Below are 16,279 nucleotides of genomic sequence, written 5' to 3'. Positions count from 1 at the left end.
GCCGTGGCCGAGACAAAAAGGGACAAGGAGACAAAAGGGCTCTTCCGAATGGAGAGAGGTCTTTGTTATCCACCCGGCTGGTGGCAGGGGACCCGCGGCGCCAGGCTGGTGGCTTCGTGGTGACGCCCGTGTCCTGCTGCAGGCGGCCCCACGCCGAGCCCGGCCCTCACACCGAGCCACGCCAAGGTGTGCGTCACCCAGGGGCCCCGCTCGGCTCCTCGCTGGACACAGCCCGGCCACCAGTTTAAGCTGTCCCAGGCTGGGCGTCTTCTTGCCCTGGTGGTTGTCGACAGAGGAAGGCGAGGAGCAGATGACGCCACATCTGGGATGCTCATGCACAGCGTGCGCCCTTCTCGGCCAGTCCCAGTGCCACGCTTGTCCCCTGTCCCCGTCCCCAGCTGGTGCTGGAGATGCCCGCACGGTGGGCAGGGGGCACAGCCCGGGGCTGCCTGCTCAGGGGTCCTGCTGCCACTGGGAAATGTGCTCCTGGGCTGCAATGGGAAATGGAGTCAGCGTTCCCCACTGCCCTGAAGGTGGCACCTCTATCGGGATGCTCCCGGCCACACAAACGGGACAGAGGAGACCCAGGGGCTGCGGCCACACGCTCACCGAACTGGCAGAGGTACCGGTTCCGGGTCTTGCAGCGCTGGTCGTTCCAGTTGAAAGCGGCTGATGCCTGCATCTCCACGCAGTTCCCGAACCTGTGCGGGAGAGGAGAGGGACAGGGTGGGGGCACCGAGGTCACCACATCTCCTGCGGGAGTTGGAGGGGCTGGATCACCGGTGGGCACCTACCCCTGGTTGTCCGGCTGCCCGAAAGCAAAGCTGGTGAAGGTGGAAGGCTCGCCCGTGTCCCAGCGGAACGAAGCCTTGGACGTCTTGTAGGTGAGACCTGGGGGAGCCAGCGGGGTGGGATGTCCATTAGAGGCGTTAGAGGGGTGCGATGTCCATTAGAGGGGTGGGATGTCCATTAGAGGGGTGGGATGTCCATTAGAGGGGTGGGATGCCCATTAGAGGGGTGGGATGTCCATTAGAGGGGTGGGATGTCCATTAGACAGGTGGGATGTCCAGCAGCACCCTGCCAGGACTCACCAATCCAGAAGTTTTGAGTCTCGAAGTCGGTGTCCGTCACCCTGTTGCTGCTCTCCAGGCGGCTGAGGAAGAAGGCCAGGATGTCCTGCACCTTCTGATTGCTGACTTGGGCCAGCATGGCCCCTTTCTCCTGGAGGGAAGCCACGGAGGCAGCGGATGTCTCAGACCTGCTCCTCTGCGTCCCAGCACAGGCTTGGGGTCCACATGTGACCACCATAGACTGAGCCATGGGGCTTTGGGACGTTTTAGGAGGGACGGGGCTCACCTGGCACTTGGCCTTGGCTCCGTAGTACGTGTCGGCCTCGGGGGACACCATGAAGCAGTTGCCATCAATTGTCACGTCGCAGGTGTGGAAGGGGAACCGGACCCTGGCTGCGGGCACAGGTCAGCGGCACCAGGGACACCCCCCCCGGCCTCAGGGCAGCCCCCACTCACCACCGCACTCAGCGCCGCCGTAGCCAGCGTCACAGAGGCAGGAGCACTCCTCCTGCCTGAACTTCCCGTGGAGGCACCGCACGCTGCACCGCACTGCCAAAAAGGCACAGAATGAGGTCGCCACGGGGCAGCCAGCCCCAGAACCGTCCTCCCTTGCCCGTGTGCTGCACACACACATGCTGCACTACTGCGCGCACACACAGCAAGCAGGCTATGGGCACTGCATGGCCCATGCACACACATGCACAGCAGCAAACATGCACATGCACACATTGCAACGAGGCATGCACTGCGCCAACCGTGCCTGCACTGCGCCAGCTGTGCACACACGTGTACTGCACCAACCGTACCCATGCATGCACCGCACCGACCATGGACACGTGCGCACTGCACCATGCACTTGCATGCACGGCACCAACCGCTCACACGCAGCACCAGCCATGCACACGCACGTGCTGCAACGAGCATGCACACAGGGAACCAAGTGCGCACGCCGTGTGCTAACCTTGCACATGCACGCCCCGCGCGCTGCAACCGGCCGTGCACACCCATGCACCGCTCACTCCCGAGCACCGCACTCACCCCACGCACACACTGAGCACACGTGTGTGCACTGCTCACACGCCTGCCTCGTGCTGCCGGCATCCAGCTCGTCCTCGTCCACGCCAGCAGGCGCTCACCTTGGCAGTAGCGTCCCGTGTAGCCGGGGGGACAGTGGCACCGGCAGGTGCTGACGTTGAGGTGCCCGCCGTTCCTGCAGCTCATGCGGCACGGGTTCCTGGGGACCTCTGGGTGGGCAGACGGGAGGCACGCGGCGCTCAGGGGCTGGGCACGGCCGGGCGGGGGCCGCTGTCCGGGGGGTGCGCGGGGACTCACCGCAGAGCCCGCCGCCGTGGTCCCAGGACTTGAAGCAGCCGGAGAGGCCGGCGGTGCAGAGCGAGCACCAGGGCCCGCGCTGGTAGGGGGCGATGGGCGCCCCGGACAGCTCCCAGTTGCCCCTGCCCAGGGAGGCGGCTGGGGGCGGGGCCACAACAAGCCCCGCCCACGACCACACCCACAACCGGGTGGCCACGCCCACTCGACCCAAGCCACGCCCCCTCGTGGAGTGAGAGCACCCACGGTGCCAAGCCACGCCTACTTCTGGGGGCTAGGCCCCGCCCACACTGACTCCGCCCCGCCCCTAAAACACGAAGCCCCGCCCACACTACATGCCCCGCCCCCTGTCGACACAAACCCCGCCCACCCCACCCAGGCCCCGCCCACCCAGGCCCCGCCCACCCAGGCCCCTCCCACCGTAGCCCCGCCCCTCCCCAGGCTCCGCCCCCGGCCCCTTACCCCGGCCAGTAGGCGCAGGCGAAGGCCTGGCTGCGGCCCCGGCTCCCGGCGCAGAGCTGCCTGCCGCAGCCCACCCGCCCCGACGTCGCCCACACCAGCTGAAGGAGAGGCGCCGCCGTCACACGCCGCCACCCCCGGCCGCCCGCCCGACCGCCCACCCGCCCTCACGCCTCGCCCCACCTGCGTGTAATGGCGGCAGGTGGCGTTGCCGGCGCAGCGCGCCGCCCCGTAGTCGTAGCGGCGGCCCTCGGCGAACCAGCGCTCCAGCAGCTCGGCGAAGCCCCCGGCGCCCTCCGGGAGCAGGGTCTCGCTCCAGCCCAGCTGTGGGGCTGGCGGGGGAGCGGGGGCTGCCAGGCAGCCGGCCACCCGCGCCACCGCCAGCTGCGCCAGCTCCTCGCTCCACTCCTGCTGGGACAGCGGGCTGGGGGCACTGGTGGGGGGGGGCATCGTGGAGGCACCCAGGGGATGATGGGGGACCAGCGGGGGGTGCTGGACAACCACCAGGAGGTGACTGGGAACCACCGGGGGATGTTGGGCAACCATCAGGAGATGACTGGGGACCACCAAGAGGTGACTGGGGACCACCGGGGGATGTTGGGCAACCATCAGATGACTGGGGACCACCAAGAGGTGACTGGGGACCACCGGGGGATGTTGGGCAACCATTGGGAGATGACTGGGGACCACCAAGACGTGACTGGGGACCACCAGGGGATGTTGGGCAACCATTGGGAGATGACTGGGGACCACCAGGGCATGACTGACCACCAGAGGATGACTGGGGACCACCAAGAGGTGACTGGGGACCACCAGGGGATGTTGGGCAACTATCGGGAGACGACTGGGGACCACCAAGAGGTGACTGGGGACCAGGGGATGACTGGGGACCACCGGGGGATGTTGTGCAACCATCAGGAGATGACTGGGGACCACCAGGACATGACTGACCACCAGGGGATGATTGGGGACTACCAGGAGGTGACTGGGGACCACCAGGGGATGCTGAACAACCAAGAGGTGACTGGGGACCACCAGGAGTTGTTGGGAAACAACAAGGAGGTGACTGGGGACCATCACAGCCATTGGGGACCATGGCTGATCACCAGGGGATGACTGGGGACCACCAGGGGATGTTGGGCAACCACCAAGAGGTGATTGGGGACCATCAGGAGGTGACTGGGAACAAGCAGTGGATGTTTGGTGACTTGGGCACCACCAGGAGATGACTGGGGACCACCAGATGATGGGCGACCACCAGGAGATGTCGAGCAAGTATCAGGAGACATCAGAGGACCATCACGTGACATTGGGGACCCCGGGAGACCAGCCCTTGGTGTGCGCTGGGCTGGCAGAGTCAGGTGGGGCACTCACCAGCTTCTGCATGTTGGCAGCGGGCGGCTGCACTTTGCTCCTCAGCTTGTTGTGCAGCGAGAGCACCAGGAAGGTCTCCTTCGTGCTGAGAGCTGCGGAGGGCGAGGGGCGGCCGGGGGCTGGGGCTGGGGGGCCGAGCGGGTGCCCCCGCCGCGGCCGGTCCCGTGCGGCAGCCGGGGATATGGGGAAGGCGCCCGGGTCTCCATGGAGACCGGAGGGGAGCGAAGGAAGCGCTTTTGGGCAGGAGCACAAAGGGGACAGGGGCCGGGCAGGGGGAGGCGAGACCACCGGGAATGCGCCGGGTCCCCAGATGGCATGGGGGTGTCTGACACCGCGCTGCCTCCCTCTGGGATGGACCTGTTGCCAGCCCCGAGCTCCCATCGCTGTGCCTGGGTCCCCACCACCAGCCCCACACCCCCATCACTAGCCCCATGTCCCTATTATCAGTCCCGTGTCCCCTGCATGAGCCCCATGTCCCCACCACCAGCCCCATGTCCCCATCACCACCCCAGACCCCTGCCCTCCTGGGGAGCACCTGGTTAGGGACGGGACTGGGGAACATCCACCCTGTCCCCTTAGGGACGATGCTCAGGGCTCCCCAAGCTGCCCCCCAGCCCTGCCGTGGGCAGTGCCCCCCCCTGTCCCCTCTCCTCGTTACCTCGGGGCCCCGGAGCCAGCGGGGACAGCTTCTCCGTCTCGCCCGCCCTCCAGGCCAGGCAGGCCAGCAGCACCAGGAGCCAGCCGGCCGGACCCCTGCCGTCCTCCATGCCCCGCAGCCACTCTCACAGAAGGGAAGATTTGGGAGGGAAAGGAGGATTTGGGGAGGGACGAGCTGGTCCTGCGTGCCTGTGTGTCTGCTTCCAAGATTTGATCCTATTCAGGACTTCAGACAGGCACTGCTGGTCAGCCTGAACAAAAGGTTGACGGGTGAGTAATAGCTCTGTCAAAACAGACGCGGGCGGTGGAGACAGCTCAGGGGCCCCTCCGCCGAGCACATGGGGTGGATGCAAATGGGGGGCTCGGTCCCAGCCCCGCCACCGTCCTGGGGACAGGATGGGCAGCAAAGACAGGATGCCATGGGCTGGGGGACGGCGGCATCGCCCCCCCAACCCCACTGCTTGCTTTCTTCCTGCCCCATGAATTAAACATGCCGGGGAGGTAATGCACACCACCAGGGAGGGAGCCGTGGGCACGAAGCCAAATTCCCGCTCCGGCGAGCTGGGCAGCGTGGATACGGGGTGGGCAGCAGCGGGAGAGATGCTTGGGGTTGGACAGGGGGCTCTGCTGCGGGGGATCTGCCCCAGCTTGGGGGGGACCCCTTGGTACGGGGAAATGTCTGAGCCCCATCACAGTGAGCCCCCAAAAGCAAGGGGCTAACGCAGCCCGTTGGTGTCCTGCACAGCCCCTGCACACATCCAGTGGTGACACCCCCACCAGCAGCGTCAGCCAGCTCGGGGTGTGGGGAGGGGCCGAGCCCCCCACAGCCCAGCCCAGAGACCAGCCCGTGTCCCCCATGCTGCTGCCGCAGTTCTCGCTCCCCTCTCGTCCTGGCTCCTGCAGCGAGGGGTGATGCTGGAGCTCCATGTCGCAGCCTGATGGCACCTTCCTGGGCTTCCAGCCTCAGGGGTGGCCAGGGGACAGTCACCCACTGCCATTCCCCCTCCTCTGGGGTCAAGTGAGGCCGGTCCTTCCCATGCGGGACAGTCTGGGAGCATCCCAACCCTAACCCTGACCCTAACATCAACCCACACCCTGATGTTGATGCCGACCCTAATGCTAACCCAACCCCAGCCTGCAGTGAAGCCTGGCTCCCCCCTCCGCCCTGATGCAGACCCCAAAGCCACCCCTTGTCCCAGGAGCCTTCCCCGTGCCTGTCAAACACACCGGATCGGCCTCATCCCGCACACCCCTGTGCGCTTTGTGCACCGGTAGCGCTGCGAGCGCCGTGACAGCCACCGCCTGGCCCCGGCCGGCCCATGTGAGCGGCAGCACGCCGTGTCCGCAGGGAAAGCCGGCATCTGCTGCCCGTGTGACATGAAAGGCCCCAAACCCTCTGATCTGCAGAGAGGGAAGGGAGAGGCCAGCGCAGGTGCCAAGAGGAAACTTTCCTACGGCTTGGGCAGGGGAAAAACCAACAAACACTCAGGCACGCAGACACGCGCCAAGGATAAATCCCAGCGAGCGGAGGAGCGCACGAGCAGGAGCGCGAGGCTGCGAGCGAGCGACCAAAAGGGGTCGAGCTGGGCTGGGTGCGTGGGACACATCCCTCCTCCCGGAGCCCCCGAAACCTGGCCAGGTCCCTCCGCGGGACAGCCCAGCAGGTCTGTGGGTGAGGTGGCCTTGGGGTGATGCCACATGGCAGTGGTGGTGCCATGCCACCGCGGGGGGGGGGGGGGTGTCTGCGGGACCCACGGGGGTGCTTGGAGGTGTCCAGGGCGGTGGTGGGGGTCTCTCAGTGCTGCACTGGTGGTGTGGCCGCAGGAGTACGGGGTGGCCTGGACCGGGGAGGGGACCTCGGTCCTCTTTTGGTGGCCCCGGGGGAGCGGGGCAGGACCGGACTGCCGGCATCTTGTCCTTGCAGCCTGCGTGGCAGCAGCCAGCCCCGCCGCGATGCTGCTCGTCCTGCTGCCAGCCTGGGTGGCCCTGTGCGTCCCGCAGCTGCCCCTCGGCAGCACCCAGGTAAGGACCCTGCACCCAAGATGGGCACAGACGCGTCACCCGTGGGGCTGCCCCGGGCCATGGGGGTGGTTTGGGGGCTCAGCCCCTGCCGGGGAGGATGCTAGACCCACCCGGGGTGTTCCCTCAGCACCAGGGCAGGGCCAGGCAGAGGGGCCGGGGTTGGAGCAGATGCAGAAGCAAAGACAGACCCCGCAGTAGGATGGGGAGAGATGAGCTCAGAGCATCCCAACCGTCCCCAAGTACTGCCTGCTTGCATGGGAGGGGACACGGTGCAGCCCAGCGGGTGACGGGGAGAACCTTGTCTTCACCCAGGAGTGCCTGAGCCACCAGCAGGTGCTCAGCACCGTGCGGCAGATGCAGAAGCTGCTGTCGGCGCAGGAGGCTGCCCACCTCCAGGGCACGCGCAGCCTCAAGAAGCAGCTCTCGGCGCTGCAGAGCCGCGTCCAGAGGCTGGCCGGCAAGCGCAACGGTAACGCCCGGCATCCCCACAGCACTGGGTCAGTCCCCAGCGAGAAGCTTGTGGAAGGATCCCAAGCTCTGGGCCAGGGACTGGGGCTGGCTCCAGCCTGGTGATGTCCCGTCCTCACCCATGTCCGTCTGTCTGTCCGCAGAGACCTGTCCGCAGCTGGCAGTGCCCGCAAACGGGCGGAAGCTGGGCCGGAGCGTGCGGGTGGGCCACGACGTTCACTTCGTCTGCGACGCTGGTTTTCGGCTGGTGGGCTCGGAGACACGCACCTGCCGGCGCAACCGCACGTGGGGCGGCACCCAGCCCTTCTGCAGAAGTGAAGTAGCGCGGGCTCGGGGACGGCTCCTCCATCGCCCTGCTCCCGGCCACAGGACTGCACAGGGAGCAGCCCAGAGGCCACCGCGATGGGCACCGGGGCTGTGTCCCAGCGGGGCCGGGTGGCAGGAAGGGGCAGGGATCGGCTTCCCCAGTTCCCCAGCCCTGGTCTCGTGGTATTTATGAGCTCCTTCTCCCCAGGTATTGATGACTGTTCCAGCAACCCATGTGCAAACGGTGGGACCTGCGTGGATGGCAACCAGAGCTACACGTGCCTGTGCCCACGGGGCTGGTCGGGAACCAGCTGCCAGAGCCCCGTCTATGCCTGTAGGTGCCCTCAGACCCGTCCTGAGCTCGACAGGGGCTCAAATTAGGGCTGCCCTGTACATCCCCTGGGTGGAGGAGGATGGGATGCTCACGGGGCCATGCTGTGCCCATCCCATCCTTCCCTGGTGGTGACACCACATCCTCCCCACAGACTGGGTGACGCTGAGCAACTCCTCCTTCAGCCGCCAGCCCCGTTGTGCCGAGGGCCGCCCGGGCTCGCGGCACTGCAGCTGTGACGCCGGCTTCCAGATGCGAGCTGGAGGCGTGTGCCAAGGTATGGGGGAAGAGGAGGGATAAGGTTCGTCGGGGACAGGCTGCCCCACATCCATCCCTGCTGTGCCCCGCAGATGTCGATGAGTGCCAGCTTTTCCAGCCCAGCCCCCAGACCCGGCTCTGCCTACACGACTGCCTCAACCTCCCGGGCTCCTACCGCTGCCTCTGCCCCCAGGGGTACGTGCTCCATGCTGACCGCAACACCTGCGAGGGTAAGATCCAGGACAACAAGCATCCTGTGCTCACCGTGGCAAAGGGCATCCCACACAGCCAGGAGGTGTGGGGCCGTCCCCGTTCACCCCCTTTTTGCCACCGCAGACGTGGACGAGTGCACCGGGAGCCAGCACAACTGCACCCACGGTGAGCTTTGCATCAACACCTTCGGGGGCCACCGCTGCGTGCGCCCCAAGTGCCCCCCGCCACGCCACAACACCAGTTATGTCAAGACATCCAGCTTGTGAGTACCGTGCGTGGCGTGGGCTGCATTGCACCCGCTTAAAGGAGGAGATGGGCCCTACATGTGCCCAGAGAATCATATCATAGCACCCAGGGAGCAAGCAAGGAGAGTGCTGGCAGCAAATTGTCAAACAGGGAGTGCTTGGCAAGCTCCAGTATGACTCTTGCCAAAGGCTTTGAGATGCCAGTGGTTGGGGGCGTGGGCAGGAGCACCCAAATACAAGGTGGCTTTATCCAGGCGCTGCACAGTGCTCAGGGCTCCAGCCAGAGCAAAGCACCTCTGTCCGGGAGTTGTGCTACAGGCTGGCTTCACTGGAGCATTAATCAAATGCCAGCAGCGCTGGTGCCCAGGACTCCAGGGGGAACTACGCCATTTCCCCTCCTCTGTACGTCTGTGCAGTGCCTCTGGCTGCAATCCATCATGCAAACAGCCCCCCGGTCCTGCTCGCGAGACTGAACTGCTTTGTGCGCGGCTGCCAAGCACAGCCGGCCCCGCTGGCTCCTTCCCCCTCGCCTGGCACAGCTCTTGCAGCACCCCAGGCAGAGCAGAATCCCTGCACCAGGCTGCGGATCTGCCTCCAGATCCCATGCCCAGCCCAGGGACGCAGCTTGGAGGCTGGGCCTCCTTGGATGTGGCTTTCTTGTGTTGCTCCACCTCAGGACATGAGGCTGGAGGTGCTCAGAGTGGTTGAAAGGCCACCATAAGCTTGTATGCAAGCAGGCAGCTCCCAAGTGCTGCCAACCACGGTGCTGAGTTGTGGTACCTCTTGTCTCCTGGCAGCCAGTGCGAGAGGAACCCCTGCCCCATGGACAGCCGAGCCTGCCGCCTGGCTGCCACCTCCATCTCCTTCCACTACCTGCCTCTCCAGGCCAACCGCAGTGTGCCCCGTGTCCTCTTCAAGATGTCCACCACCCGCTTCGTGGGCGACAGCCTGCGCTTCGCCATCATGGGCGGCCGTGGCCAGGGCGTCTTCACTGTGCGGCGCTCCGACCGACAGACGGGAGAGCTGGTGCTCACCAGCCCGGTGGTGGGGCCAGCCACGTTGGAGGTGGAGCTGGAGATGAGCGAGTTCTCCCGCAAGGTGCTGCTGGGCAAGCACATCTTCAAGGTCACGGCCTTTGTGTCCCCGTACGAGTTCTGATCCCTGCTGGAGGCAGATGTGGGGCCAAGCCAGGGTCTGCCCTGTTCAGGGCACCGAGCAGGTTCAGCTCGGTGACCTCCGTTCTTGTCCCATTAGAGACATACCAAGGAGTTGGATTCGGTGATCCTTGTGGGTCCGTTCCAACTTGGGATATTCTATGATATTCTCCAATCCCTCTCCCACAATGCTTGCTCACGGCTGTTAGGGCAAAGCAACTGCAGAAGGCATCCCGCTCATTGCTAAGGCTGCAAGGAAAACCCCAGAGGCCATGACGGGGGTTACAGCAGGAGATGCGCATTGCAAGGGGACCAGGCTGCGTGCCCACCTGTGCCAGCCCTCCTTACCTCCGCCACCGCAGCCCGCCAGCACGCAACGGGGCATGGCAGAGCACGCAGACTGCACATGCCGTGCAGGTCTGGCTCCTTGCGCCTTGTAACCTCCGATAAAATAAAAACAGCTGTAGGAAGGATGTCCTCGTTCTGTGCTGAACACAATGTCCTGCTGCTCACAGCCAGGGGGTCTGGCTCATGCCCAGCCCCTTTGGCAGGTGCCAGACCCACAAGTGGTGTGGAGAGGGCAGCAGGGCTCCCAGCCGCGCAGGGCACGTGCCAGCCGGCTTCACCCCACTATGGCTGTTCCTCCCCCCTACCTGCTGCCATGGGGAAGGCGATGGGTGGCGAAGGCAGAAGCGGTGGCAGGCTCTGCACCCCCTGCATCCGTCCTGTGTGGGGTGAGGGCCGTGGTAGGCGGTCGAGGAGGTGGTGAGGGCCTGTGGGGACAGCGGGTGAGGGCGGCAGCCTCCGGCCGCGCCGGGCCGGCGCCCCTCGCACAAAGCCGCCCCTGTGCACAGCCCACGGGCAGCTCATAAAGACCTCCTTGTGCTCCGGGCCGGCCGGGCACCCGCTCGCCAGCACCTGAGGGCCGCTGCTGGGGCTCGGCACGGGAGAAGCCTCCCCAGATACTGGCTGGGCTGAGGCGGTGGAGGTGGAGGCCACGGCACCATGCGGGAGGCCCGTCCACCGGCCTCACCGGTCAAGTGCAGACCCTGGGGAGCCTTGTTTTTTGTGAAAACATGGCCAAATCTCCTGAAAACACCTCATGGCCGGCTCAGGGAGGTGTAAGGAGCCAAGCAGCAGCACTGCAGCGCAACGCGCCCAGCGCCGCTTGGCGCCTGCGCCCCGCCGTAGACCGGCCATTGCCATGGCGACGGGCCCAGCGGCCTGAGCCCGCCGAGGCACCGGGAGCTGCCGCCCGTCCCCGGGCATGAGGCGGGTGCGGGGCCACCCGGAGCCGCCTCCGCGGGGAGAAGGTGAGGAGCGGGCAGTGGTGGAGGCCCCCAGCGTGGCTGCTTGGGACTCCGCAGGAGCCCTCGTCTCATCTCGCCGCCTCCTCCGAGGCCCTGGGCCTCGCCGCTCGCTGCGTGCCTTGTCCGTCCCCGCGTCCACCCGCTCGGGGGCTGCGAGCAGAGAAACCTGCGGCCTCCGAGTTAATAACCAGCATCAAATACGTGGCCTCTCCTCAGCGGCGACCGAGTAAGCCCCCAGTGTGCCCTTGCACCCTGCTGTCATTGTTCAGCGTTCTCTGTGGAGAGGAAATGCGAGGGGCTGGGGAGGGAGAGGCTCTATCCTGCAGCCTCCTCACTTAACAGTGGTTTTCGTCACTGTCAGTGGATAATCAGCGCATAACCGCAGGAGAAACCTTCGAGTAGTGAGGGAAGGGCAAGAGGAACACTGGTCTGGCTCTTCTGAGGGCAGCGTCACACAGGTGTCTTCTGGGTTTCTGGAAAGTCTGTTAGGAATCAGTTGTGGGGCGACTGTAGTCTTACGAACTGTTTAGCTAGGAAGTAGTTTACACTAGCTTTAGGCACAGTTCTGTGAAAACTTCTCTCTGTAGAACCGTACAAAAATACTAGATGACTTTAAAAACACCCGATGTTATAAAACAGTCTCAGGAAAGCCTTGCAGCAAAGCAAGGCTTCCAGAGTCTGCGTGGACCTGGCTCTGCGGCCAGGCTTTTTTTAGGAGAAAGGAGAAACCTCGGAGTTTTCTCAAGTCATCTGAGCAGTTTTTGTAACAGGTAGCTCAGAGTGAAATGCAAGCAAGTTTTGAACAACCTTAATGAGAAAAATATTGAATTATTAATAACTTTGTCATAACTGATGAGTCAGTGGCCATGTAGAAATTTGAACTATGAATGTAGGCAGACATTGCTAATTTCTTCAAAGTTAGTTAGTTTGTTTGTTTTTTCCCAAACTGGTTGCTCATAAGATTGTGCTGATGAGCATAAATTATATTATTTTATATTCTTACTCCTACTTCTTTATCACTTGACCCCAGTAGTCATCTTTGCTTGGACTGATGGTACAGTTGGTGTACCAAAGTCTGAACCATTTTGCTTGCTCTTTCAGCACGTTGGCATGTTTGCTGTCTTCCAGCCCTTTGGAATTTCTCTGGTACTGGAACCGTTATCAAAAACAACATGAGTGAGCCAGAGACCTCCTCCTCATCATCTTTCAGCACACTCGTGCAAAGGGACTAGCTGAAAGCAGAGAAACCCAACTCTCTGCTGTCCCAGGGAATGAAGAACTGATGTATTTCTTTTACCAAGGCAGGTTTTGTTAAAGGTTCACCCTGGCTCGGTGGCAAGCAAAGAGCAACAACTAACAATCCAACACAAACTGAAATAGCATCTGAGGTTGTAGCTGTTGTGCAAACACATAAACGCCAAGAACCTTCCAGTTATGGTTCCAGTATGAGTTATGGTTTGTAACTCATCTTTGCAGTTAAATCTTGCTCACTCATGCTGGCAGTCCAGACGTTGTAGGACAGCTAAATAGTTTGGCAGTTTACTGCATGGATGTCCTGCATATGTGTGAGAAACTAAGTTGTGTTTTTGCAGTAGAGAACTAATTTTCTGTATTCCAAGGTAGTTGTGTAGACATAATAAGGAGAAATGCTAAGTAGATAAGTGGAGAGTAGAAGGCCTCACTGTTCCAAAATAAAGTAGAAGCTTGAGAAAAACAGGATGAGCAGTGTGGGAACAGTAAAACAAAGATCACAGGTTCTCAAAACATAAGAAAGGGAAAAAAAAAGAAAAAGGAGAAATTAAAGGGTTGAAAAAAAAAGAAAAATTGTACATATATGGTATAGAGGAGCATTGAGTAGCTTGTGAACCTGTAGTACCCAGCCAATGAGGAAACAGGGGAGGTGATCAGGCATCGGGTAATAGGGAATAAAAGGTTATGATTTGTTTACTATAATGCGGTCCTAACTGGCAGGACGCCCGCCATTGCAATCGCGAATAAAACAGCTTCACAGAAGATCCTGTCTGAAGAAAATTATTTGAGATTTTTCTCACAATCTGGGGGCTCGTCCGGGATCTTGTCACCTGCCGAAGATTTCTTGCCACCACAGACAGGCAGGTGCACCCCGCTGCTTTCAGCGATCCTGTCGGGGGTGGTGGGTCGTCTTGGTATGGCCGGCAAAGGACTGAGACTGTTAGTCTGAAGACAGGCTCTGCGAAGCTCTGGGGAGAAGGGAGGCCAGCTCTGACATACACAGACACAGCCCAGACATAGTCCAGCCCGGATCGGGTACAGGCACAGGGATTACTACTGATAACCCGGACTGGGAAGCCGTGCACGGACCGAGGTAAGGGAAACTTTACCATATCTTGCCTTGGGTTGGGTTCAGGGAGAATCTTGTGTGGAGTGTGAATGAGACGCACTTTAAGTGCAAAGCGAGTATGGAGTCCCGATCCGCGAGGTTCTGTAGTCCTGTGAGGGGACGAACGAAGTCCCCTCGGCTGGAGAGGGATGAAGTAAAAGAGAGACAAGCAAGAGTCTCGGTGGCTTGAGCCCTTAGGTGTACAGTACCCTGAGCACAGTGAAGTGAGGTGCTCAGCAGTACACCCCACCTCTGTCCTCATCCTAGGTGAAGGCGCGTGGTACCCTGTGCATGGTAAAGTCCACAGCAGCACGTCAGGAAGAGATGGGGAACAAGGGTTCCAAGAGTCAGCAGGGTGGGGATGGAGACCCCAGGATTGTGCCTAAAGATAGCCCTTTGGAGAGAATAAGGATTTGGAAAAACAACCCAAAAACTAGGGAAAAAGATTTAAAATATATATATATTTAAAAATTGTTAGATATCGTGTAATTGTCCGGCCTAAAAAGCCAATAAAAGGAACTTCAGTATTTTGGCCAAAATACGGGTCTGATGAAAATTCAGGCTTGAAATGTATGTAAACAATAAGACTCCTTTTTTGGAGGAGGAATAAAGTTATGCTCCCTATAATCCTAATATTGCACCTGAGGCAGCGGCAGCTGCTCCAGGAGGGGAGGCAGAGACCGCAGTTGATGCTGTCCCTGGAGAAGTCGCGCTGGGGAGTGTGGAACAGCAGGAGCGGAGGTCCCGGCGGGACCATGCAGGGCTGATGCAGGGCCGGTGCCACTCCCCCCTTACCAGCAGAGGGGTTAGGAGTTTTAAGAAGGAAATGAAGTCTTTAATTGAGGGCCTAGCAGAACAGTCAAATCCATTTCTAAGGCCTAATTTTTATTCCTGGGAGGGAAATGTCAATCTTGAGTATGTTGTTCACTGGAGAAGAATGTTTAGGGGGGGAATGATTCGGCAGGCAGCTATGCAAGAATGGGAAAGAACTAACACCCTCCCCCCGGACCGAGAGTAATTCCAATAGAGCAGAAACATTCGCTTATCCAACCGAAATAATAACAACCCACAACATAGAAATCATATGAGAGACTCAGGGTCAGAATGAGAAAGTACTCAGGGATGAATCCTGAGGACCTGGTAGCCCAAGGGCTCTTTGAAGTTCATTTTGTGATTAAAGCCTGGCCAGATACACAGAAAAAGCTCCAGAAGGTGGGAGGATGGAGTGAACAGTGTAGGTAGTATGAAGGTGTATGCCAGGAGGGGAGATGAGAAGGAAAAGCAGAGAGCGAAACAAATGGTATTCACAGCATACTGGGGAGAGAGGCAGAGGGGGAGATAGAGGGCCCAGGATGGAAAGGAGAGGAAGGGAGATAAAGGAAGGACAGACAAGGAAAGCTACCTGTGTTGCAGCCTAAATCCTAGTAGGGACAGGCTTTGAGAAGATGTTTTAAGTGTGGCCAGACCAGCCACTTCAAATAGGAGTATCTGGAGTGGAAGAAGGAGGAGAGACTGCTGTTACAAATTCAGAATAGGGGAGCTGGGGCTTCTCAGAAAGCTAGCCCCCTGATACATGAAAAAGTGTATCTTGAGGGCTCCTGCACTGACCTTGGTGTCTGCAGGGAGGTTTCTCACTCCTCGCTCTCCCAGCTGCTGTTGTGCAGCATTTTTTTTTTCCTTTTCTTGGATGTGCTCTCACAGAGGCACAAACTGCATTGCTCATGGCTTGGCTCTGGGCAGCAGTGGGCCCCCATGGAGCCAGCTGAAACTGGCCCTTATCTAACATGGGGCAGCTGCTGGATTCTTCCCACAGGGACTACCGCTGCAGCCCCCCCCCGCTATCAGAACCTTGCCATGTGAACCCAATACACTGAGGCAGCAAGGTCATTACTGGCCTGTAAAGTATCAAGGCTTAAATTAACTAATCAAACCCTAAAAGTGATGGGGGTAGAAGGGGCTGGGATAACAGTGCCACTTTTTGGGGACACCAAGCTGAGACTAGGGACAGAATGATCACTGGGCAATTATTGTATGCACCTGAGGCAGGGGCTGAGTTGTTGGGGAAGGATTTGTTAATGAAATTGGGCATTCAAATAGTAAATTGTTAGGCTAGAATAATGGTGTTATTAATGGGGTGCTCTCAGATCCTGAGAGCAAAGATATATTTGCCTTTGAGGGGAAAGACTATGAAACGGGGCGGAAGCAGCAATACAGATGGACAAATTTACCTCAGGGGTTTACAGGGCCACCGATTTATTTGGGCAAGTTCCAGAACAAATTTTGGAGTAATTCCAACCTCCAAAGGAGGTGTTACTGTTACAATATGTGGATGATCTTTTATTATCAGGACAGGAGAAAACAGCTGTGAAGGAAGCCACTGAGAAGCTATTCGACTTTCTGGGAAGACAGGGCTTGAAAGTATTGGAAAATAAATTAAAATTCGTAGAAAGAGAAGTCAAATATTTAGGGCATCTAGTGTGAAGAGTAAGAGGCATCTAGAGTGAAGAATAAATTCAGAGAGGATTCAGGGAATTGTTGAGCTACCCCTACTCAAAACTAAAAAGAACTAAAAAGTTTTAAGAGGAAGAAGTACTTAAGGAATTAGGAGTCACGAAGTCCAAAGGAAAATAGATACTCCCTGACGGGAGAGAAATGCTGAGTAAAGCGCTAATGAGGCAAATATTAACTGTTTTACATCAAGAGGGTCATTGGGGAATTCAAGCA

General features: G+C 60.0%; 3 protein-coding genes across 6 annotated transcripts in view; 2 read left to right on the top strand and 1 right to left on the bottom strand.

Annotated features, from left to right (window-relative positions):
• Positions 1-37: 37 nt before the first annotated feature.
• Positions 38-5,140, bottom strand: LOC310905558 (C-type lectin domain family 18 member A-like). Its single transcript, XM_083851992.1, has 12 exons — positions 4,891-5,140; positions 4,233-4,324; positions 3,042-3,266; positions 2,862-2,959; positions 2,403-2,524; positions 2,207-2,314; positions 1,527-1,619; positions 1,357-1,463; positions 1,092-1,221; positions 795-891; positions 610-701; positions 38-491 (listed from the first exon to the last, which is right to left on the bottom strand). The coding sequence occupies exons 1-12, from the start codon at positions 4,997-4,999 to the stop codon at positions 454-456; spliced, it is 1,311 nt and encodes a 436-aa protein (XP_083708118.1). The 5' UTR covers positions 5,000-5,140; the 3' UTR covers positions 38-453.
• A 27-nt stretch (positions 5,141-5,167) lies between these two features.
• LOC310905559 (fibulin-7-like) lies at positions 5,168-13,020 on the top strand. The gene is made up of 10 exons (XM_083851993.1): positions 5,168-6,553; positions 6,814-6,911; positions 7,224-7,380; positions 7,523-7,693; positions 7,894-8,019; positions 8,171-8,293; positions 8,367-8,504; positions 8,611-8,749; positions 9,530-11,422; positions 12,298-13,020. Exons 2-9 carry the CDS (start codon positions 6,843-6,845, stop codon positions 9,888-9,890), a joined length of 1,284 nt encoding a protein of 427 aa, XP_083708119.1. The 5' UTR covers positions 5,168-6,553; positions 6,814-6,842; the 3' UTR covers positions 9,891-11,422; positions 12,298-13,020.
• The window catches only part of ZDHHC1 (zDHHC palmitoyltransferase 1), a 28,400-nt gene continuing 23,199 nt past the window's right edge, over positions 11,079-16,279 (top strand). For 2 of the 4 annotated variants that reach the window (XM_083851978.1, XM_083851976.1), the window contains exon 1: positions 13,134-13,540. The gene's annotated coding sequence lies outside the window, so the exon portion shown is untranslated. Of the gene's footprint in view, positions 11,200-13,133; positions 13,541-16,279 lie in introns of those variants that run through there. The other 2 variants (XM_083851977.1, XM_083851979.1) reach the window with 2 other exon arrangements.

This window comes from Anser anser (genome assembly GCF_964211835.1).
Source record: "Anser anser genome assembly, chromosome: 11".
NCBI lineage: Eukaryota > Metazoa > Chordata > Aves > Anseriformes > Anatidae > Anser > Anser anser.
The sequence above is the reverse complement of the archived record's forward strand: the minus strand, read 5'-3'. Positions and strand labels throughout refer to the sequence as shown.